Source organism: Corvus hawaiiensis, chromosome 14 (genome assembly GCF_020740725.1).
Source record: "Corvus hawaiiensis isolate bCorHaw1 chromosome 14, bCorHaw1.pri.cur, whole genome shotgun sequence".
Lineage (NCBI taxonomy): Eukaryota > Metazoa > Chordata > Aves > Passeriformes > Corvidae > Corvus > Corvus hawaiiensis.
The window spans coordinates 5,274,902-5,299,156 of record NC_063226.1 but is presented as its reverse complement, the minus strand read 5'-3'; the positions used below and the strand labels follow the sequence as shown (position 1 = coordinate 5,299,156).

At 44.5% G+C, this 24,255-nt stretch overlaps 2 protein-coding genes across 2 annotated transcripts in view; both read right to left on the bottom strand.

Moving 5' to 3' along the window:
- Nucleotides 1–781: 781 nt before the first annotated feature.
- Nucleotides 782–1,666, bottom strand: LOC125333324 (syntaxin-1B-like). The gene has a single exon (XM_048319187.1). It carries the CDS (start codon nt 1,664–1,666, stop codon nt 782–784), a length of 885 nt encoding a protein of 294 aa, XP_048175144.1.
- Nucleotides 1,667–3,951: 2,285 nt separating this feature from the next.
- The window catches only part of BRWD3 (bromodomain and WD repeat domain containing 3), a 50,083-nt gene continuing 29,779 nt past the window's right edge, over nt 3,952–24,255 (bottom strand). The window contains exons 20-40 of the mRNA XM_048318931.1: nt 23,939–24,032; nt 23,184–23,333; nt 21,629–21,705; nt 20,828–21,005; nt 19,937–20,053; nt 19,357–19,464; nt 18,178–18,302; nt 17,892–17,974; nt 17,355–17,466; nt 16,869–16,930; nt 16,628–16,783; nt 15,813–15,933; nt 15,192–15,317; nt 15,027–15,108; nt 14,421–14,477; nt 13,952–14,092; nt 13,582–13,734; nt 12,580–12,743; nt 11,970–12,067; nt 11,372–11,530; nt 3,952–10,175 (exon numbers count right to left, since the gene is read on the bottom strand). Coding sequence (XP_048174888.1) covers nt 9,388–10,175; nt 11,372–11,530; nt 11,970–12,067; nt 12,580–12,743; nt 13,582–13,734; nt 13,952–14,092; nt 14,421–14,477; nt 15,027–15,108; nt 15,192–15,317; nt 15,813–15,933; nt 16,628–16,783; nt 16,869–16,930; nt 17,355–17,466; nt 17,892–17,974; nt 18,178–18,302; nt 19,357–19,464; nt 19,937–20,053; nt 20,828–21,005; nt 21,629–21,705; nt 23,184–23,333; nt 23,939–24,032 — 3,151 coding nt within the window. The 3' untranslated portion in view covers nt 3,952–9,387. The remainder of the gene's footprint in view (nt 10,176–11,371; nt 11,531–11,969; nt 12,068–12,579; nt 12,744–13,581; nt 13,735–13,951; nt 14,093–14,420; nt 14,478–15,026; nt 15,109–15,191; nt 15,318–15,812; nt 15,934–16,627; nt 16,784–16,868; nt 16,931–17,354; nt 17,467–17,891; nt 17,975–18,177; nt 18,303–19,356; nt 19,465–19,936; nt 20,054–20,827; nt 21,006–21,628; nt 21,706–23,183; nt 23,334–23,938; nt 24,033–24,255) is intronic.

The window sequence follows — 24,255 nt, the reverse complement described above, 5'->3', positions numbered from 1 at the left end:
GCCCCCTCACGTGTAACCACAGACCTGCCAAAAACTTCAACAGGCTTTTTTTTCCTCCTTGAAACAATAACAGAAAGAAGAAATGTTACAGTTCTGAGGTCAGGTTTTGGAGTGTTCAAAGTGCTTTTCTTCGCTGGGTGCTGCAATGCAGATTCACAGTCCCCACGATGCCATCAAGGCGGGCAGGGTCCCTGTGCCACCAGCAGAGGTGTGTGTGGTCCCTGTGCCATCGAGCAAGGTGTGCATGGTCCTTTCACCATGATACAACCTGTGCATTGTCCTTACATCACCACACAAGGTGTGCCTGGTCCCCGTGCTCTGTGCAATGTGTGCAGGGTCCCTGTGCCATCAGGAAAGGTGCTGGTGGTCCTTGTCCCACCGTGCAAGAAGCTCCTGGTCCTTGTGCTGCCTGGCGAGGTCTGAATGGTCCCTGCATCACTGTCCAATCCACCATTCCTGCACCACCATGCAGCTGGTCCCTGTGCATCCAGGTGTGCATGGTCCCAGGGCCATCAGGAAAGGTGTGTGTGGTCCCCCTGCTGCCATGTGAGATGTGCATGGACCCTGCATCGCTGAGTAAGTTGTGCATGGTCTCTGTGCCATCAAGGAAGGTGTCATGGCCCTTACACCATTGTACAAGGTGTGCATGGTCCTTGCACCATCATACAAGGCGCCGCGCTGTTCAAGAAGCACAGGACAGCAGCAGCCTCCCGACACCGTTTCTTGCCCAGCACAGGGTGAATCCCCGAGCGCTGCTGGAATCCCCCTGCGCAGCCCCGGCTCAGCGCAGACCCCGGCCGGGGCACGGCAGGCAGGGGCAGCAGGAGCAGCAGAGGCCGAGAGCCGCAGTCAGCAGGGCCGAGAGCCGCGACGGCCGCTGGTATTTGCCGGCTCTCTTCACCTCGCCGCCCGTCTGGGCCGCGTAGTCGAGGGTGCGCAGGACGTGCTGCTCCACGCTGTCGGCAGCGCCGTGCTGCTGGGCCAGCAGCCCCTCCAGCTGCAGGAACAGCCCGCGCAGCTCCAGCATCTGCGCCTCCAGCTCCAGCAGCTGCCGCTGGCGCGCCTGGGCCAGGCCGAGGTGATGCTTGGCCTTGAGCTCCTCCAGGTCGCGGCCGACGATGCGAGGCCCCTGGGGGCTCTCGGCCAGCAGATCCACGTCCTGGGCGCCCAGGTTGATGCCTGCCAGCTCCGCCTGCCTCTGGATCTGCTCCTTCAGCCGGTGTCGATAGCGGCTCTCCCGGGCGTAGTGGCGGGCGAGGACGGCACCGTAGCGGCGCAGCAGCAGCCACAGCTGGGTCTGGCGGACGCGGGGCCCCGCTCGGCCCGAGCCCCCGGCCGGGGCCGCCGGCAGCGCTCCGAGCTGGGGCTGCAGGGCCGCGGCCTGGCGGGCGAAGGCGGCCCGGGCCGCGCCGAGGCCGCTCTTCTCGCGGGCGATGCTCTCCTCCGAGGTGCAGCACAGCACCGACTGCTGCGTCCTGTCGATGCTCTCCGAGAGCTGCTCCAGCCGCTCCAGCGCCCGCCACAGCTCGGCCGCCTCCCGCAGCGCCCGGCCCACGGGGCTGGCGTCGTCCCCGACGAACGCGGGGTTCTCGAAGCGCCCGGAGTCGTCGTGCGGGTCCCCCTCGGCCGCCACTCGCTGCTGCAGCTCCGCCAGCCGGTCCCTCATGCTCCGCGGGGCTCCAGCACCGTCTGCGGGGACGTGTGAGGCTGGAGCTCCTGCGGGAGCGCTGCGAGCCTTCCCTCCTGGCACCAGAGCAAATATTGGTGCAGGAGGGCAGGTCCTGCGTCAGCCCCAGGCCGGACACCGCCGGCGGAGGGAAGGGACTGTCCCGGGGCAGAGCGGGAGGAAGGCCCGGGCCGGGAGCGCTGCCAGCACCGCCCGCACCTGCGTCACCGCGCGGGCTCCAGCTCCACACCTGATCCACCGAGGCTCGGCACAAAGACGCTTTTATTCACCCAGAAACAAGGACACCCAAAAGTCCCGTCAGGCGGGGCAAGGAGGGGGTCGCTTACCCGGCACCCCCCGGCCTTCGAAACGGCTCCACACAGCTCCAAAGGTGCACAAACCCAGCCAGGCACCGGCCTCACCGTGTGCCCCAAACCCGGCTCCTGGGTGTACCTAAGGAACGGCAAATCCCACAGAGTCACTGATTCTGCCGAGTGAGAAAGGACCCACAGGGATCACGGAGTCCAGCACAGCACCATCCCCCCGAATCCCCCCCTGAGCCTGAGGGCGCTGTCCAAACACTCCTGGAACTCAGATCATCCCATTCCAGCGCCTGATGTGAACTGGAAAGGTGGGATGGAGGCAAAGCTTGGCCTCTCCCTGCTGTGCAGGTCGAGAAAGCTCCAGGGGCCACCTGGTGCCCGCGACCACCGATATCACCGGCAGCACCCTGAATGCCTGGATTCGAAAAGGTGCTCTTGGGGTTTTCCAGGCTGGAAATGAGCGTTGGGATGAACAACGGGCCTGCACATCACTGCAAGGCAGTGTTGAGTCCACACGCTGCTGAAGTGCATAAAAATCACAGTTGAATTCTAAGACATCTATAAAAATTACCGTTAAAAAGGTACTTCTACAAAACGCATTTCCAAAGGACAGGGGAAAAAGAATTGTTCTCTACCACTCTGGTATTTTATATCATGTATTTTATAACTTGTATTTTATATTATGTATTTTATAACATGTATTATCACATATGACCTAAACATGATGATATAAAATATTTAACAGCTATGATATAATATCAATATAATATCGATATAATATCAACACAGGGACAGCCAAAGGGGGTTTAAGAAAGGTCAAGCAGCTCTGAAGGGAGTGGAATTCCTTCCCTCCAATGCCATCTGATGGATGTACATAAAGGGGGGCTCCAGCATCTCTGCAAAACAAGTTTAATTTTGTTCTCTGTAACCATTGAGGCCAAGAAAAAAAAAGTCCTTTTGTCCCTGGGGTTTGGAGGATGAGTGTTGTGTTAAAAAGGAGATATTCATTCCCACTGGAGAGGAAATGCCACTGGAATCAGCGCAATAAAGTGAAATGTCAAGTAAGTCAGCAGATTAATGAGGGGAAAAGTCAAAATAGAATGACAGAATCCCAGAATCATTAATGTTGGAAAGGGCCTCCCAGACCATCAAATCCAACCTGTGACCGATCCCCACCTTGTCACCAGCCCAGAGCACCGAGTGCCACCTCCAGCCCTTCCTTGGACACCCCCAGGGATGGGCACTCCAAACCTCCCTGGGCAGCCCCTGCCAAGGCCTGACCGCCCTTTCCATGGAGAAATTCCTCCTGAGTTTATTCCATGTATTTGTCAGCACCTCCTTCCAGCTGAGCCCGAAGCCCCCCTGGCAGCTCTACACAAACCCATCCACCCCCAAAAATCCATGTTTAAACAATGTTATCTCTGCTATTTAACTAGAGGGCACAAACAGAGGTGGGAAAGGAGTAATTCCTTGTTTTCCATGAAATATCCCTTAGACAACCGGTACAACCTTCTCCTCAAGCCAAGCCACCCCCTGAACCCACCCCATGTCCCACAGTGGCTGAGGGACCTCACCCAGGAGCCTCCTCCTCCCCCCCTGCTATTTCATGGCATTTTTAACCATTTCACTGCACTTTCAGGCATTTTTCCCTTCTTTTCCCAAGAAATCATTAGCTGCTCCTATCCTTTTTTCCCAGAAAAATGGTACTTCGGAGCCAGATCGAATGGTGATTGGGGTGAGGGTCTTCATCCCATCCTGCTTGAGATCTTCAGTTTATAAAGCTTCTCTGCCCACTTCATAAATAAAGTTTCTATATCCAGTTTATAAACCTTTCCATTAAAATATAAAATCATCCAGTTGAACTAAAAAACAATTTTCTTTTTACATTAAAACCTCCATTTTACCTACTTTTAAAAAATGTTTTGATGTCTCAGCTACTCAGTAAGCAACGCGAAACCAAAGTAAGAGTTTCTCTTTTTATTTTTTTTTTTTTTATTAAGACAATCCCACAGCTGGAAAATGAAACATCCTAGATTACATCAGTGACTTCAAAAAAACTCTAGAAAAAAATCTTTACAAATTTACATTTGTACAATACAAAAAACTAACAGCTCATTGCATATAAATATTACATTTGGTCTGCCAACACGTGGCATCAAAATCCCTGAAGTATTCATTAAAGGGACCTGAGATAGCAGATGTGAAGATATGGGCATAAATATCACCTGAAAAAAAATTAATATAGAAAGTAGACATAATTCTAAATAGTTTTGTGCATTTTTGGAGTATTTTAAACCCAGAACACGACCTGGAGAGCCTAAATCACGTGAATTTTGCTCCAACATCAAGTGGTATTTCTACATGAAATCTGCTCTAATGACTCATGGAGGAATGAAGAGCCTGAATTAATATTTCTACAGAAAAATAATCCTCAGATGTTGAGTTCTGAACACACCCAAGCAGCCACCACTCTGAGGAGGAATTTTAGGAAGAGAAACGGCAGATTTGGATTTTACCTGCAAATATTCCGGCAGGATTTCAGCCCCCACCCCCCCCAAATGGCTCCTCACAGACCCAAAACCCAGGAAGATCCACACTGCTTGCCAATGAAAACCCCCAAACCGAGGAACTGCTCCGAACTGCCCACTGGTGGAATTAGCTCCCAACTATTTACACATTTGCCAGCTCTCCAGCGCGGCTGCAGTTACTACCAGGAGTAGTAATTCCAAGTGCTTGGTTTGCCTTGGAAGTCTCACAGACTCGGATCAGGTACCCACATCCACGCACAGAAATGTATTTCAGCACCATTTTTAGAACACTAGAGTTAAGGCTGTGACAGCAATTCCCACTGGAAATCGAAATTTTTCAGGGATTCGTAGCACAGTTGTGTGAGTTCGCTGTGGGCCAAACAGGACGTAGTAAAAATGTACAAGATTCCAACAGGTCTTTGCATTTCTAAGACTAAAAAAAGACAAGTTTTTAGGCTAAATTTTGCAGGCTGTTACTTACTGTACATAAAGGAGTTTTTTTATCATGTGTAAACCTCGGATATACTAAAGAGTTGAAAAGTCTCTGTCGCTCATGCGCAGGGATTTGCTATAATACACATTGTAAGAACACAACAACAGCTCCCTACCTACTAAATATAGAGTTAGCCTTGGAGGGTTAACTGCTCCTTCAGGAAAACATCAGCATTTTATAAAACTCTGCAGGATGGTTTTTAAATAAGATAAAATTAAGACATGTAAACACACAAAGACATTTTTAACCCATGAGATCCATGACGGGACGCTCCAGATCAGGACACGACATCCTTAAACCTACAGCTGTTCACTTTTCCCTGGTGTTCACCACTCAAAGATAGAATTAATCAAGTTCTTATCAAAAATTTGTGATTCAAACTGATTTTCTCATGTTAATATTCTGTGATTTGGAGCACAGGAACATTCCCGAGATACCCAGGAGCAGCTTTTCCAAATGCTTGGCAAGGGTCATCTTGCTTTTGGGAGTCAAGAGAACCTCCATGTATTTTAATTTTTTAAATTAATTAAAAACTCTCTGCCACACCCCCAGTGCCAGCTCTTTTCCACGCTCTCTGAACTACTCAGTTCTTCTGCTTCCCCACAGGAGGAGCAGCTGATGGGCATTAAGGAAAACATTCCAGGAAAATGAAACTACGCAAACAGGACGCAGAATTTGAAGCAGCCAAAAATCCTCCATGAATTATTTCTTCACAATTCTTTATAGTTTTTTTGTCTGCAGGGTGGGGGTGGTTGGGATTAGGGGGTGGCCTCTGCTTGGCTGATGGAGAAAGGAGTGATGGAAAGGAGGAGGAGGAATAAAACTGCCCAAATCCATCCAAGTTCAAGCACCAACACAAAGGTTTGGATTTAACCTTACAGCCTGGCAGGCCAGCTGAAATAAAATTCATCATGAGATCTGAAGTTTCCAAGAGAATAAATAAATAGCCTATAAAAGGAAACTACAGGAGAAAGGTGGGGCATGGCAAAGAGAAAAATAAAAAGTGATGAAGAAAATAAAAAGCAGGTGAAGTTTGGGCTGAATCACGGAATCACTAAGGTCTGAAAAGCCTCCATGATCATCAAGTCCAACCTTCAACCAAATCCCACCATGGCCACTGAACCACCAAGGGCTACATGTTCTCAGTTCTTGGATGGTGACTCTGCCACCTCCCTGGGCAGCCTCTCCCAATGCCTGACCACTCTTTCCATGAAAAAATTTTCCCTAGTATCCAACAGCACATCACTACTGCCAAATAAACCTTGTCATCCATGCCCTGGTCTGGAGAGAGAGGGGAGCACTACAGGGACAGTGGTTTGGGGCTGGGAGAAGCTGAGAGCAAAGACACAAGATTTCAGCCCTGTCTCTGTGGAGGATGGAGTGTGTAGGCCTGAGGCCTTTTCCAAGGCGTCCCCCAGTGCCCCGAAGTGCCCCAGCAGCTCGGGATCGGGATCCTGCCAGCAGGACATCTCGAGGGAACAGAGGCACCAATGCCCAAGTATCTACAGGAACAGAAGAGCCCCTGGCCTGCCTGCTCACCCCCAGGAATCCCACTCAAAATCAGACTTTAAATCCCATTCCTTAGGCAGAGTCTGGAGTTTTTTGTTGTGAGTGCAAGGAAAGACAGCACATTCCTGATGCTGCAGCCTGCCTGGAGCTCAGCAGGGTCTGGAGCAGGGAGACTTTTGGATGGTTTAACTCACTTTAAATCCTGCTTCTGCTGCACCTGGTGGGCTCATCCTAAGTTTACCACACTCGTAAGTGGCCCCTGATAGGATTTGGGATTCGAGAGCATCCAAGTTCCTACAAAAGTGTCATTATTCCACAGAACTATGAGAAATCAACTGCCCAACTCAGAGAAAGAATCCAGACACAAGCAAAAAGAACATCTCTAAACCCAAGTTATTTGTCATGCTTATAAAAGGTTCTCATGCACAAAAAAAAAGCTTTTTTTTTTTTCAATTTTTACACTAAATTCTGCTGTCCCAGTACCCCCTGCTCTAGCTCATAGTCATGGGACACAGTAATACTTACGCCACAGCAAAGTGATGCTTCACTGGTATCTTCACAGTACAGAGAAAAGATACAGTTAAGAACATATTTAATCTTGCTGTTAAAATACACCAACTTATAAAATGATTTCTCTGGAATCCCTGTGGTTTCTCTCTCCCCGACCCCTATACAAAATAAATAAGGAATAAGGGGATTTTCGGCCAGTCAGAAATAGAGGGAAAAGCATTTCTTTTGCATTTCAAGCTTTTCAGGCTTTAGGACAGAACCCATAGTGTTTACATTAGCTCACAGGACTGATCTAAGGGATATGACTCCAACTATGGACTGATGCATACATGCTATTCCTGGTTACCATATGTAAAAAGACCAATCAGTCAAACAAATAATACGTCTCTTATAAATATAAATGTGTGTATATATATACAGATATATGAGAGAGATGATAGGACAGGATTTTATACTTTAAAGCCCGACACAGAACTAGGAGAGCCTCTGCACTTGGTTCCCCCGCCCCCCCATCAAAAACCAAATCAAGTCTAGCAATGGATTACGGCAGATTCCAAACATTCCTTACAAAATTAAAAGTGTGGGTTTTGTACTGTACCATAAACTCATATTAATGAGCAATTTAGGATATACTCTCCTCCATCACAAAACTAAACCTCTGCTTTTTTTATTTTCAAGTCATTTTTGCATCTAACTAGGATTTTTTTGGAAAGCAAGATAAAATAGCTAGTGCTTAATATAGAAAGTCAAAAATCAAATTCCTTCTGCATCTGAGAAAGTACATGGGTCACTCTTTGCTGCCTGAGGTTTTCCAGAATTATTGACCAAGCTGTGCACAGAAGAACTTCAGAATATTGGATGAAAACTTAAAAAAAACCTAAAAACCTTGAAAAACTCCACTGGAACTTTGTAGCTTGACTTGTTCTCTCTGTGACCTGACTCTGCACTGTCAGACAACGGGAGGAAATCAGAATCCCACATATATTCCAGCCAGAGCCCAGGAAGAAAGGAAGAGGCCGCTCACCTCCAGCTCAGCCCACGCCAATGCCGAGGTCACCGAGGAGCGTGAGCAGGGATCTCCTCACCAACTGCACTACCACTGCCAGAGGATTTCAAGTCAGCATTTCCCAGGACAACAAGAGCACAGTGCAACAGGAATTCTCTTCTGGAAGCTTGAGACACAAGAGTCAGTCTGGAGAGCAACAGCTCCCTCGGCACCTCCAAGGGGCTGAAGGGCCCAAACCACATTTCCACGGAGCGCAGGGCAGTGGGAGCCAGCCAGCCCCTCTGCACAACCAAATCCCCACCTGCCCCAAACATCTGCTGCTGAGAACTCTCAGAACCACTGCATTTGATTTCATGGTGGCAATACAAGGAAGATACAGCTACTCACAACTTCCACCCCTCTACGCTCCTTCTCGCCTCTTCTTCACCACGCTCTGAATAACAGCATCTATTTTCTTTTCAGTTTCCAGTAGTTGTAAATAAGAGGTAGCTGAGCTACAATTAAAAATCATGCTTTGAAGAGGAGGAACCTTTCAAATGTTGAAGTCACCCCTTTAGCTGCACAATCTCAATTAATACTATAAAAATATGAGAGGACAAAAAGAAAATAGATGCAAGTAACTTTTGCATTTGGCACCTTTTGTCTAGATATTCATACTTCTCAAGTATTCTCTTTTTAATAAAGTTAATGCACACATAGGACACACCACATCAAAGGTTTGCTACATATTTACAAGGCACCAACCCTTTGTCACTTTTTTACACGAATAAAGAACCGATAGAAAGCACATCAGGACCCCCAAAACTGTAGTATGGACATACTTCAGTTCAGCACAATTCCATCAACGTTTGGCCTGGGAAGATTAAAATAATCCAGATCCTTCTTACGATATAGAAACTGTAAACATTTTATAGCTGCCTTTAGGATTGGTGTATTGTGCAAAAGTTATAATTATTACTGTGTCTAAGGATTTATGGCAGAAACCACATAAAAACTCTGTAAGAAGGTGCTATTTCTATAATACAAAAACAAAACGAGGGAGGGAAGTCATAAGCGTGACTCGAAAATGTCATGTTCTTACTGAGAAGCTGGAAGCCTCTGTAATGTGATGAACTCGTAGTGTGTGGGGAAGAATTTCTGTAATTTAAGGCCTAATGACTAAGGCTTGTTTTGACCAATGAAGTGTGGAGATCTGAAGCTTTAAAACAAACACAAACTGACAGGATGGAAAAGCACCACTGTGAAACGTGAGTGGAGTCCCCGCACAACTTGCTTGGTAGAATTTCTGGTAAAATCCCTGCAGTAGAAGGCCATTGAAGTTCTTTTAAAATTGTTCCAAAGTTTTCTATCTGTCAATAATTCCATCCCATGAGATGGCTGACCCTGGCTTTTTCTGTCATTTTCCGCACCCTGCCTGACCTGGAAGTACCAAGGTTCAAAGGATCCTCGGTGTGCACAAAATTGTCATTGTCGGAGTCGTCGTTGTACAGGACAGTTCTCCTGCCCTCGTTCCTGGTTTTGATCCGAGGGGGGCGGCTGAATCTCCCTCCGAACACGCTCTCCCCAAACTGTCCCCCAAAGAGGTTTTCAAACTCATCGTCAGCGAGCCGGGCGCGTTTCGCTCTGGTGGCTCCTCGCGAGGCCCCTCGGCCTCCTCGGCCTCTCCTTCCTCCCCGGCCGCCGCCCCTTCCTCTGCCGCAGCCTCTTCCACCTCTGCCCCCTCTTCCCCCTCTGTTCCACCTGCCCCACCTGCCCCATCTGCCCCTCCTCCCTGTCCCTCGGCCCTGCCAATTCCGTTTGCCCCCGGTGAGTTTCCGTTTGATTTTCCGTTTGGGTTTTTTGGATTGCACAACTTTGCTGTAGTCGTGGTCGCCATCAATGTAATCCTGGTCTGTTCTGGAGGTTGATTCCGAGTCGGAATCAGAGCCACTTCTGCTTTCAGAGCTGGAGCTGGATCCCGATTCCCCACTTTCTGATGAAGACAAACCAGACTTTTCCTTTACTTCTCTCTTCTTCTTTTCCTCTTCCTCCGCCTCCTCCAAGTGCTCGTCCTCTTCTGAGGCGCTCAGCAGCTTCCTCTTCACTCCTGCCCGGGGTTCTCTGCCATCCCCATTGGTGAGTGGCCCATCAGGAGAGTGATCTAAGCAAACACAGAATAAACCCATCAGCATCACACCAGAGCCAAACAGGACACAGAAAGTGGGGTTTGCCTCAGTTGCCTTTGGGATTCTCCTCAGCTGCCTCTGAGGTGTGCTCAGGGCTGATCCAGCTTGGAGGTACTCCCCCTTTACATGCTGTGGACACAAGCAGGTGCTCTAAGGGGAAATTTTATCTAGTAAACAGTTTTTCTCTGGAAACAATGACTGCAAACGCTTCTGAGTAAGAGTTCAGTGAAGATCGAGGCAGTAACAGAAGCCCAGAGTGACCCGGTGGGACACAAACATCTAAAACTCAGTCAGGTGAATCCTACCTGAGGTGCCAAGGCAGGAGAAACTCTAAAATCCATTTCAAACCTATATATACACAAAAATAACATTCTGCAAGCAGCATTTATTCCCTATCAAATGCACGTTCTCCAAAGGCTTAGTCCAGGGAGTATTAATGGAAAGCCTAACTCAACAGAGTAAATGACCCAAGAAAGCTCACTGGGATTGCTGAACACCTTAAGTGAAAATTAAATTAAGTATCTTGCTGGCTTGGGACCCAAAATCCTCCATATTTTTGGGGTTATGAATCTGACAAGGAAGATTAAATATCTTCTTTAACATAGGACAGGAAAAGCTCACCTACAGCACCCAGCACTGCTACAGCACAGGAGTGTGGACTTGGGAAAGGCTGCAGTGTTCAGGAAATGCCCACTCAGTGCTCACCTTGGGGGAAACTCTGAGTAACTTGTCCCAGAGATTACCACACCTGCAGTGTTTCCCTTCTAATCACACCTACTTTGTCTTGTGTGTGAGAAAAATACTTAAATGGTTTTGTAAATTTTTTTTCATCTTTGGATTAAGGCGAAGGTTTTGGGGTGGGGATTCTCTTGGTTTGTTTGCTTTTTGTAACTCCTGACAGAACTGTAGGAGCTTAAGAGCAATTAAGTTTTCCATCTGGAGAGATTTTAAAGGACTTCACTAAACTGCACATGGAATCATCTGCGTTCCACACCTCAGACAAAACACCACAGAACTGTAGGGTGTAAATTAAATTCAATTTTTGGGTATGGTTTGGGGATACATATAAGGCTACACTCAGGCAATAATTCCATAAACATCAGACACAAGCAAAATCTTTCATCTCTAGTGAAACCAGTCAGTCAAAGAACAGAATGTTATTACTTCTCACCTTGTTTCACTGGTGTAGATTTGCTCCTGACTGGTCTGCTTTTCCCTGGATCTATGGCATTTCCACTCCGGCTCTGTGCATTTGAGCCTGATGAAGATGGTTGACCCTCCAGCTCTTCACCAGTGGCTGAACCCAGAGGTTCTTCTGCTGTATCTGAAACTGCAGACAGGACACCACAAGGGGACAGGCTGATTTTAATGTTCTATTTACAGGGCTGTGTCTGGGGAGGTTTTGTACCCCCTGAATTAACAGCCCAAGTCAGGGTAATCTCACCAAGCTGCTCTGCAGCCATGGAAAGACAAATTCCTCCTGAATGTAATCCCAAGTAGGATTAATTTATCCATAACTGCTGTAGGAAAGAAGCCCATACACAGGAAGTCTGGGCTTTTGTCACTGGACTGATTCTTAACATGGCCAGACCCAGTTCCCAATTCCCTGATCCTTACCCAGAACTTTCCAACAGCCAAACTCAGCTAAAACAACCTACAAACACCACATTTCCAGGACCTTGCTCCTTCAACGGGTGGGTGTCTCATGAGGATCAGACTCAACCTGCACAGACAAGTTGCTGTAAGAGAAAGGCTGGATTTCTCCTCACCATGAGATGAGACTGAAGAGTTAGTCCTGGTCAGGGGCAGTGAGGTATTTTGGTTGGGTTTAGGTTGAATCTTCATTTGCTTCTGTTTCCCTTTTGGGCTGCAAACACAGAATACCCCGAAGAGATAAATCTGTTAGCACCAAAGACTCAAATACAAAACTGATTTCTCTTGCAAAGTGCCTTGATTTTTGCATCACACAAATGATCTCTTTTTCCCATGTGTGATAACACTAAAAACAGTTACACCATGCTGCTGTTTGCTACAGGTACAGGAGTTTGCAGGGACAAGATTTTATCTCCCTTTTTAAAACCAACAGTCAGTTTACTTAAATAATGTATCAGACGAACATAGGGAAGTGTTACACAACTTCTTTCAACAGTTAAAAGGTAAAAAGACAGCTGATCTTTCATTTCCTCCAGAGGGAACACTTGTAACCACATCATCTTTCACTTACCAGAATTACAAACTACAAACTGAGCATGATTTTATCTCCCAAAAGAGCAACTTCATGTGGAAATGAGCAACACTGTTGCTGGTTATTCCCAAAAGCACATCTCCCACTGTCTTCTGGAATGGCACTGCCAGCCAGGCTCACCATCCCTGTTTTACCTGGATGCTCTGCTGGTTGAAGGGGAACTGCTGCTGCTCCTCAGCCGCTTTCGGTACCGAGGCCTTTTCCTCTTCTGACATTGCACTGCTGACTTGTACTCAGAGATGATGTTTTTCATGTGATTCTCAAATAAGGCAGAGAGTCGAAGGGTCATGCTGTAAATCTGCAGTGAGGAAAAATGGTCAGGCTTATTGGAGTTGAGTAACTTGAAGAGCAACCAAAAAACCATCACAAAGATGTCCAGACTTTGTAGCACAAAGAAAAAATTCACGGTGATGTTCCACTATGAGGCTCCTTACAGATTATTTCCTTGCATGGGCTATGTGTATTCTTGCAACAGAAAGTGTTTTCATAAAAGGATTTAATAACAGTACAAAATATTTCCAGAGTTGAAGGAAAATGGCTATCTGGATTACTGGAATACTTTGTCAATCCCCATAAAGCATGGAAGCAGGCCTTAAGATAACTTGAATACCAAGGGAAAAACAACTGGATTTCATGCCTCCTCACCTTTGTTTTTGCACTAAATCCCTGGTGAACTGTCCTTACACCACCCCTACAGAGCTGTACAGAGAAGCAACCCAAAATGTCCTCGTTCTGAATTTCTGTAAACCAGATGCCAAAATCTTTAAACCACTTTCCTATCCTCTTTCTAGGCCTTGCCTCTGTGTACCCTCATCCACAATATGTGTAGTTATCAAGTTATATTCCTTGTTTCCAGGGACAAATTATTGAAAAAAGTAAAAGCAACTGGTGCCCAGTTTTCTGTTACAAACATTGCAAAGAACAGCTACAACAGTGACCATCATCCCATATGAAAATGGATGTTACAAGTGATCTGGGACAGCAGAACAAAGCAAGTTTATAACCACAGAGTTGGTGTACCCTGGTTATTTTTATTACACCAAGCAGCACTTTGCTCTTCAGACCTCATTTCATGTGTTTTATTCATGTAGGGCCAAGGTCTTTCTAAAAAAAAGGCTTTAAAATTTATTACTTACACGAGACTTTTTATTAGGAGTGTAAGCTTTAGAGTTGCAGAATATTAAGCGAATATCTTTGTAGAATTCCAAAGGACTGGTGTAGTTTCCTGCTTCCAAGGTTTCTTTCACAGTGCTGAAGTCCATGGGAGTGTCTACAATATCTCGATAATCCTGTGAGAACACACAAGAAAAAAATCAAAGCTCTCAAATCCTACAGCACTAAAATCACCTCAGTGTTCATCCAGTGGCTCAAGTCATTATTTTACTTTGAGAGTTGTTGCAATAATTCCCTGAAAACATCAGCTCATAAAGGGAGAGGACAAAGCCATGCCCAGCATGGATGCCCTGCCAAAGGAGGAACAATTCTGGATGTGGAAGCTGCACTTACAGGGTAAGAGAAGAGATCAACAGGCTGCCTGAAAGGCTCTGAGTCCTCTCGTTCATAAATCAGGTTTAAGAGCTGCTGGCACTGCTCCTTCCAAGCATCAGCACTGGCTTTCATGGGCTGCCTCTTCACTCTTCGTCTCACCTGCAGGGAAACAGGTATTGCAGATTTTATCAGAATATTCACATTGTTCACTTGAAGTTCCTATTAATTTCCCAGTGCTCTGATTCAAAGCATTCCTCAATTAAAAACAGAAATCCAGGAAGATGAAAGCAGAGCTGATGGCACAGCAATGTGCAAATTAGACAAATTTGCCTTTTTTGGTCATATATAACACTCAGACACATGAGAAGCTGCCATATTTCAGCTCCAGCCTTGCTATTTTGATTAGCTGCATTGAAACCTGACTGCTGGAGATATTTTTTTAAAATAAGGTTTTTAAAAAAATGACCAAAGCAGAAAGTTGACTCACTCGTCTTTTCCCAGAGGAAGTGCCTGGAGCGTCTGAATCCACATCTACTTCTGCCACCTAAAGGCAAAGGGAATGATCACACACAGGCAGGTCTGGATGCACCCTCAGCCACGGAAAAAAGGGTTAAAACCCAGCCAACAACAACCACAGGGCACTTGGCAACAGGAACTACAGCACATTTCAAACTGCACTGAAGGGGAGAAGGTGTAAGGAGAGAGAAACAGCTCAAGGCAGTGATATCTAACCTGGATTCTACCTGACATTTCACTCCAGGGATCAACTGATGGGAAATGACACAGAATTACATAAGGAAACAGCTCTGCTGCCTGGCTGACAATGGAGAGCTGTTGTCCTTCCGATTGAGTAACAGCTCCACTTCCCCGTTCCCCTCATTACTCATCCTTCCAACAAAACATCATGTGCTGAGAGAAGACTAAAGACAGGCAGTTCCAAGAAGCATTTTTACTTCAGGGAGCTTATTGTCCCAGGTGAGCCTAAACAGCCTCATCTCCAAAACTCCGTGCAATTACCCATTAAATAAAGACTCAACAAAAAGCAAAATTTCTTTCATGTGCTGAATTTTAAAAGGAAAGGAAATGATCTTACCTCCTCTTCCTCATCAGTACTGCTCAGATCTTCTGCTTTCACCTTGTTGTAGATTTCTAATATATCAGTACAGCTCTGATCTCTGCAGGACAGTGACAAAAACCAAGGTACACAATGAAGGATCTCAGGAATTGGAGCTGTGGGGTCTGTGAGGTCCAAACTCACCCAATGAAGCGGAGCAGGACGTCTGTCACAATTTTGGCTGCTTTGACTATGGGGCTGTCTGGCTCATTGAAAGTCCTGGCATTGTGTTCAATGTATCTTACCTCCCACATCAGGGCAGAGATTCTCCTGAAAAATACACAAAATGAAAGGAGTGGCATGGAGAGGAAGGTGTATGTTATTTTTCTTCCACATTCAGTAGGATTCTTTCGTAAAAAAAGGAATTAGGAATTCAGATCAAGGAGAAACAGGTGGTCCTCAGAGGGGAAAAGAAGAGCAGGACATTATTTATTCCCAAATTAACTGGAAAAACTGAGATTTCCAGTTTTCCAGCATTATTCTGGCAACTGCAACACAAGCAAAGCCCCTGTTCAAAGGCAGGAGGGATGGAAACAAAGCAAACATGCTCTGCCTCCAACACAGAGCAAGGCTCAGGGTGTTAAACCAATACTGCAGATCCAGCTATGGCAGCTTTTGCCTTAACAACGTGGCCAGAAGAATTCATTGCTCAGGAAGACTCACTTTGCCCAAGGCCAATCTGATGTTATGCAGTTTACACAGCATTCAGCTCCACACTGTCCTCCATGAGGCTGTAATAAATATCAGCTACAAACCCAAACTCACCTATAAAACCGGTTTTCAAGCCTCCTCCTGATCGTGGTGAGGTCAGTTGGATAAGCAACGACAGTGCAATACATGGGATAGGCACTAAGGTCCACTGGAACAGCAAAGGGATTAGAAATGTCTGCAAGACAAAAGACCACAGTAATTTAGATGCCTCCAAGGGATGTTATACCAATATTCCTTTTAATGGTTTCTGGGGTGTCTAAGAATTCAGCAAAAGCAACACAGACCTACAGCTGAGAATGTCATTACCCACAGGGCAGGGTTCTTCCTCTTGTGTCATCTATTCCTACTCTCAAAAAAGCACTTTTGGTTTAAGTATCATATCTGAGACTTGTGTGCCAGCAGCCAAATCTGACTGAAAGGAACGTGGCATATGCACTTACAACAGGAATACTACAACAGGAACCATAAAGTAAGAACACAGACATGTCCTGGGTGTGAACAGAGGCAGAATTTAAATTACAGTGTGCTCTTAAATGGCTTCAAACCAGTTACAAGGAATTTGGAGGTGAGGGTATTTAGTGAGGATTCGTTTGTTGGTTTTGCGGGGTTTAGTTCAATGTTTTGTTCTTTAACACTTAGATATGACCCACTAGGAAGCCCCATTGGAAGAAATCAGGTGAAGCTCCAGAAAAAAAGGGAATATAGCTTGGAAACTGAAATACGAAATTTAAAAGGCTCTTTTCAGTAATTTAGTTGAGCACACTTCTAATACTCCCCACCAAATCCCAGCACTCCATCCCATCTACTTTTCAATCCTGTGCCACCACCTTGATATTCTTAATCCTTCCCCCTTTTCTCTCCAGACATACCAAGGGAAAGAAGCTGCTCAATCCCTCGGATTACTCGTTCACATTCTTCATCTCTGGAATGGGCCCCCCATTCTCCTTCCTGGGGTTTGTAGAGAAGAGCTGTCAGCTCCTCTGGGGTCACAGGAACTCCAGCCCCGACCTCCTCCGGATACGCAGCTGGAGAGGAACAATTCCAGAGAGTAAATCCAGGGCCCCAAAGCTGTTTGCTTTGTACAGGGACAGGAATCCCACACACACTTACTTCCTTCTGGGATCGGTTCCATGTCCCATGGACTCATCCTCTCTCTTTCATTGTTGTCCCAGCTATTAAAAAAATACATGCAAATACACAAGTTAGAGCTGAATATAAAGATACACCTTTTCTTTACCAGATTTGACCCAAAAGGTCACTCCTGTTAGGAATAAGCCATTCCAACTCCCTATTATTCTCTTGTATCTCCTATAGAGTCACTGCACTATTGTTTACACCAGAAGTGTTGCTTTAGGAATAAATTCAAAAATGAAATAAGTAAATATTAAAATTAAGTAAATATTCTAAATATTCTAAAATAAATAGAAAGTAAGTAACAAATAAAAAGTACAATAAGTGAATATTAAATTAAATAAGTAAATAAAGTGTCTGGGTATGTATTTAAATGGAAAAAGGGATTCTAGTTCTTGAGGTTCTTGATCCTATTTTTCAAGTTCTCTGAGTTGTGTAGGAGCCCCAGGACATGGAAATACTCACTGGACACTGTAGCACTGGAAGGAACTATCAGGATATTCTGCCTGGAAAGGCTGCTGACTCTCCACAGTCCCAAACCACCAGGCATCATCAATTATACTGCGAAATCTATCCCCTGGAAGGGCAGACATTGCATTCAGCAAAAGAACAACATCAAAAATTGCTAAATATTTCCTTTTAGAGAATCAACTCCATCTTTTGTGAATGCCCTAATTCCATCCTTACATTTTGCACTACAGGAGTTGAGCCCTTCCCCTCAGGGCAGGACTTGCACATCTCTGGGAATTACTCACAGCTGCCTCATGCCTCAGATCCCAACAGATCAGGAGATTCTCCTGCTATCATAGCCCTTGCAACAGTTTCTCTCATTTCTCTTTTTGTTTTTTGCTACAGGAATTGCAGCAAACATCAAATTAAGGTTTCCAATAATCTTTACAATATCACGTGTGTATAGTCCTTTCTGTCGTGTAATAAAGACACTGTATCCCATTAAACAGCTGCAGAACTGGCGCAAAACACATGGAAATGGGGAAAAAATACCTATTTGCCAGTTCCTCTCTTTGGCTTCATTATAAAACTGATGCAGCACAAGGAAATCAATAACATCTGGCATATCGTGGTACCTTCAGGAAATAAGACCAAAAAAATTATTATTACCCAGAAATACAGTTCTAGATGAACTACACAGTCCTCAGATTCCAAGCATTTGGGATAATCATTACTGCCATCATCATGCCTTGCACAGGAAATAAGAAAGGAGGAGGGGGAAGCTTCCACACAGCACGGAAAGCTCTTGAAGAATGTCATCAGCATTCCAGTGACTTACTTTATGGAAAAGGATTCTCCTGTCATTTTGCCTGTGATTGGATCCAGGAATGCAAGCTTCAAGCAGCAGAGTGTGGGAGGCCCAACTTCATATTTAATTCCTACAGTCTTCACAAATTCTTGTTCCTAGTTAGCAAGAAGCATGGAACAGCATTATTTTAACTTGCCAACAACAAAAATATCCATTTTAAAGTGAAACATATTAATAAACTCCAAATATGTTTCCACTTGACAGCACAGGTAATTTCACCCATTAATTTTTCTTTTTCAAATACTAAAATCAATCACTGTCACCTCAAAAAGAAAAATGAAGAAGCTCATTCCCTTGGTAGGTATGTGAACATGATTCCCACAAATTATTTAAGAAAATTCTAAGGGAACAAACCCAGTTCTAAGCACACCAAAGGTTCTCCCTGACCTACCCCAAGACCCCTCACTCTTGCACAGGGGGAAAAAAGGAAATTCTTCCTCTGAAAACAGAAATTCCACAATAGCCTTTATGTTCATGTCCTGTCAAAGCCCATCCTCAGTGAAGAGCTATTTCCTTTTCCTCACAAACTGATGATGCCTTGGAAAATTGCAGCTGGAATCACTGAATCCCTGGGACTGGTAACTGGGTGTTTTCCCAGTAAAGTAATTATTTTCATTAATAGAACCACTGGCATGGTTCAGTGAATATGAGGACATATATGGGCTCTTCTCTTGATATGAAATCCGAGGAAAGCAGGAAAAAATCTGTCAACCCTGTGGATTAAGTATCGGGAACTCATGCAAAGCAAGATCCAGCATTTAAGAGAACTCCTGCACACATTTAGGTGTTTACACCATGATTTCTTACTTCTTACCACAACATTAAAAACAAGAAACAGAACCCAAATGCTCAGGTCACTGTAGAGTGCTGAGAGAACCACAACCAGCTCGGCAGTGCTGGCTTCTGAATGAATTCAGTGTTTAAGAAAATAATTTGTGTTGAAAGAGATCCCTGAGAATCAAGTCCAAAACCAGGAAGTGAACAGATGTAAAGACTTTGTGCTAATAAAAACTAACTTTAATATTTAAAATTAAAACTTTGATATTAACATTTTGAAGTAATGCTTTCTTTACATTTTTCATGCTGGTTTTTCACGTCAGTTTAACATTACAGAGACATTCAGCTCTTTGAAGTATCTCTTGAACTTACCCTGAGTTCCATTTTGTTCCATGGTTGTTTTTGCATGTTAATGCTGTAAATTTTGGCTTTCCTCACTGCCCTCACATAAGCTTCATGGCCTTGCCTAAAGTAAATGATCTTAAAAGAGAAAAAAAAGAGAAAATTAAGAGAGAAAAAAAGAGAAAATGAAAAGAGAAAAATAGAGAAAACTATTTTACTGATAGTGCTCTTCCTGTTCATTCTATACCAGGTTTTATCCCTTTCAGAACACATTGCACACTGATTCATTTCATCATAAACCACTATTCCAGTTAAAAATATTTATATCAGCCCCCAAACTGGCACCTGCTCTGTGCTTTAAAACTGAGATCATTAAGATACGTGCAGGTGAAGATGCACAACCAATTCTTCCTGCTAATCCCAAGTTACCCAAGCAGAAAAAGGGACGCAGGACGTGGATCTGTTAACAACAAACTGTCTGGGAATTACCAAAGCTATCAAAACTCGGCTGTCCTGAGCACAATTCCCTGCAAATATTGCTGGGTAGAACAGTCCTAAGCAAGCTGAGCTGAGGATTCCCTGGGAATGTGGGAATTGCTGAGGGCAGTACCTCATCTCCCATCTGGGGGACGAAGGGCGAGCGGCGGGGAATGGTGTCCAGGATCCACTGTGGAGCCAGCCACTCCTCACTGGGCTCCCCTTCCAGGGACAGCAGCCCACTGGCTTTCTAAACACAGCACATCAGGAGTTAATACAGGTAAGTTACATACAGAAGTTAAATATATTGCATTATATTTAGAATGCAATCAAAATCCAATATTCAGAATACAGTTAATTACTACGGCAGAACACATGGAAAACTCATCATGCAGCAGGTACTGCAGATAAGATACAAGGAAAAGCAAATTGTGGAGTGTCATCCTTCCCAAAATCTCCACTAAATAGTAGAGAATAAGACAAGTTTGTTATAAATATAATTGAAAATTAAAACCTTCATAAATCATTAAAATGCCTTAAAACATTCATAAATCATTAAAATGCCCGTGGCAGGAGGGTGTGATGAGATGATCTTTAAGAGCCCTCCAACCCAGTCCGTGGTTCTATGATAATAAAGAAATAAATTGTATTTTTATAAATATTCTAAATATCTTTAAAAAAAAACAAACAGGAAAAAGAAATCTGACCATGCCAATAAAATACAGATGCATTATAATTTTACAACAAAACCACCCTGGAGTAAACCTGACTGTAGCGAAGAACATAAATCTGGGAGGAAAAAATGGCATTTGTAATGGAGAATCACCTGTGGGAAGCATGGAAGCACAATTAAACAAACAATAAAATTTCTTGGTACCACTGGTACCACATTTACTGTGCTCTCTATAATTTTTTTTTTTTTACTCTATACCCATTTATGAAAAATTTTACTTTGAAAACAACCACTAAATCCTAAATTCATATTCATAAAGTAAAAAAGACACTAGGAATTACACTTGCTGACCTTTTTCCTTGGCTGTTTAAGTTTCCTTCGCTTTGGTTCCAGCCCTTTTGTTCTCTTCGTATTTTCATCTTCAGAACTACTACAGATTTTCCGAGCTGCCTGCCTGGTTTGTCTCTTTGGAGGCTGCAGATTAATCCCAGCATCTGCTGTCCAGTCTGAATATTCACTTGATGAATCACTGTAGATAATAAAAACGTTGTAAGAAAGAGAACAGAAAACTTCAGTTTTCTCACAGTGGATTGGAAGGTCCAAACATTCAACTTGCTCTCCTGGTTCTGCTCAGGATTAGCACAAAATTTTGTTATCGTGTGAATTTAAAGGAAACCAAGTGCTCTCTGATTGGTGATTTCAGTAAATTATTTTATCAAGTTGAAACTCACAGTAAAACTACATCTATGGCTGGTATCAATTCTCATTATCTCACTGATTCACAGACTGACTCCATAAGAACTGGCAGCAAAAAATGCATAAAACATTTGAAGAACTAGAGCACTTCCCTAGAAATCCAGTTCTGACTTCTTTAATACCAAATAACACACGTGCAGGATTTATATGGCAAACTGGCATTGATTTTTTAAAGTAGCTCTTAATTAAAGACAACATTTTTTTATAAATGTCTTTCAAAATTGTTTTTGACTTTGAAAATAAAAAGAACAGAAAAAAAATCACAATATAAAATGGCTCATGAAGAACTGGCTAAAAATCAGTCTTCAAAATGAAGTCTGAGTATCTCAATATCAACTGTCTTACTTCAATCCCACAATAAAGCAGTGTTACCAATTCAGAGCCCAGTGGAGGTACCTGGAACTGCTTTCACTCTGCCAGGCTGCCACAGGATCATCCATGGATGCATCACTTGTGCCAACAGTCTCATCTTCCTGTAGTGAAAACACCAGGATTCATTTTGGGGCCAAGGGTAAAATGTATCAGCTTTGTTTGCAAGGGAGTTGTGTCACCTGAGGAAAGCTCTGTATTTAAGGGCTGGTTTAGCTTTAAATAAATAAGTCCACAGTTTCTTCCTTAATTAATATTATAATATATCCTTATATAGCTCCTATAGAAACAAATGTGAATTTTAATTATATCAGAACTATAGAATGAATTCTTATTTAAATGTTTGATTATTAAGTTTAATGCTCAGGGCCCAGCTTTTTGAGCTGTTCTGTACTTCCAATGCATTTACAAAGCAACAATGTTCAGTCTCCTCCTTAAGGAGAACAAGTTATATTTAATCTGGTATATTTTAAGTTCTTCCCTTGCCAAAATCAATGATTAATACCAATACTCAATCTCTTTCAACAGCAGTCTACAGATGTAGATGAAATCAAAGCACTGCAAAATGAAATCAAAGTGCTGACCTAGAATCCATGTGCTGTATGAAATCCCAAAATAGCAAGTGGTTTAACACAACCCAGTTAAATTTACTTGAGAATGTTTCAGGTTTCCAAAAATACAGGAGCTGTTTTAAGCTACTTTTGAACACTGTCCTGGCATTCAGGTAAATGATCCTTCATTCTCCAAGACCAACATGCCACAGGAACACCACAAATCCCAGATCTGGACTCAATGACCTGAGTGTTTCTTCCCACATGGAGAATCACAGAATATCCTGAGTTGGAAGGGACCCACAAGGATCAGAGTCCAGCTCCTGGCCCTGCACAGACACCCCAACAACCCCACCCTGTGCACCCCTGGGAGCGGTGTCCAAATGCTCCTGGAGCTCTGGCAGCCTCGGGGCCGTGCCCATTCCCTGGGGAGCCTGGGCAGTGCCCGACACCCTCTGGGGGAAAAGAACCCTTTCCTGATCTCCAGCCTGACCCTCCCCTGGCACAGCTCCAGCTGTTCCCTGGGTCCTGTCACTGCCATGACCTCTCTGGATTCCCAAGACTGATCAAAAATCATCAAGAGAGACTTCATGATGACATCAGAAGCAATTTGAGGATTCTTGGATGAATTCTCTCAGGCCCATCAATTTGCAGGGATCCAGCTGGAGCAGCAGATCCCACACAAGTTCAGGGTTGACTGGGAGTTTATCGTTGTCAGTCACGGCCCTCCAGCTTAGAGCACTGGGACCCCCTTGCTCCATCATCTGTGTTGAAGACAGAGGCAAAGGATGAGTTAAATCCCTCTGCCCTGTCCCTGTCCCTGTTTGTGAGGCGACCATCCCCATCCTGGAACTGGCCAATGTTATTTTTACACTGCCTTTTGCCATGAATACATTTGAAAAACCTCATTTTACTGTCCCCTCCAGTCCCGGCAGCTCCAGCTCCAGCTGAGCTTCGGCTGCACGAATTTCCTCCCTACAGTGGACGCTTTGGGAACAGGGGAGCTGTTGGAGGTTGCTGGGAGCTCAGACCTCAGAGGAGCTGTCGGACTCGTGGCGTGCACAGGGGTTCTGGCTGGCTCCCTGCTGGCTGTGCTCGATGGTGGAGCGGGTCTGGTACGCGTGCTGCCGCTTCCGCTGGTTCCTGCGCAGGGAGCGGCCGCCTCCCGCCTGGAATTCGCTCTGCCACGGGGACAGGAGCACAAACAGGGACAGAGCAGGGAGTTACTCATGAGTTACACAGTTAAAAGGTGCCTAGTTACAGTGACTGAGTGTGGCACCTCCCGTACAACTGAGCAGTAGGAAATCATTGTAGAATTAGATAATATCTCTGACACATTGTGGATGTTCAGGTGTGGATTTCTGGTTCAATAGAAATTCTACTTTATAAAGTAGCAGTCTTTGAAAAGGAAATGACTGAAAACACCTTTTTTCCTATAAAATTCCTGCAGACTCTGCATAAGATAAATCCAGCCCCTTGTAAAAGTTTGGCACCTCTACTTTCCACAAGTCAAACTGAAAACCCACTGTGGCTCTGCTCTTTTCCTTTCCCAGCATCTTCCCACCACTGAAGCCTCAAGGATAGAGATTTACCAATATTTGGATGTTATAGACAGCGAAATCACAATTACAGAAGGAAGACAGTGAGCCAGAGAAACAATTAGGACTACTGATCTTCTAAATAATTCAATAAAATTGGTTTGGGGTTTTCTGTTGGTCTTATTTTTGTTGCTCCATGCTCAGAACTGCTTCCCACCCAGGTTTTCTCTTCCAGGGCATTAACTCACCCGTTGTAAGGTGTAAGATGGCTTTCTCTTCTTGTCAGCAGTGTATAAACTGATTTCTATTTCACCTTTGGCAGCTCGACATTCTTCCTGGACCCTAATTATACATAACAAACACACATTATGTTCATTAAATCATCATGTAACTCAACAGCCTCATTAATATAAACATTAAAATACTTGTCTTGCTCTAAGAAATCCATGCACAAATCCCCCTAGCAGCATCCATCCATTCACTCCTGGAATCACAAGCTAAGGAAGCAAACTTGTCAGCTGAGCATCCACAATTATTTTCCAATGTATTAAAATTATTGTCAAGC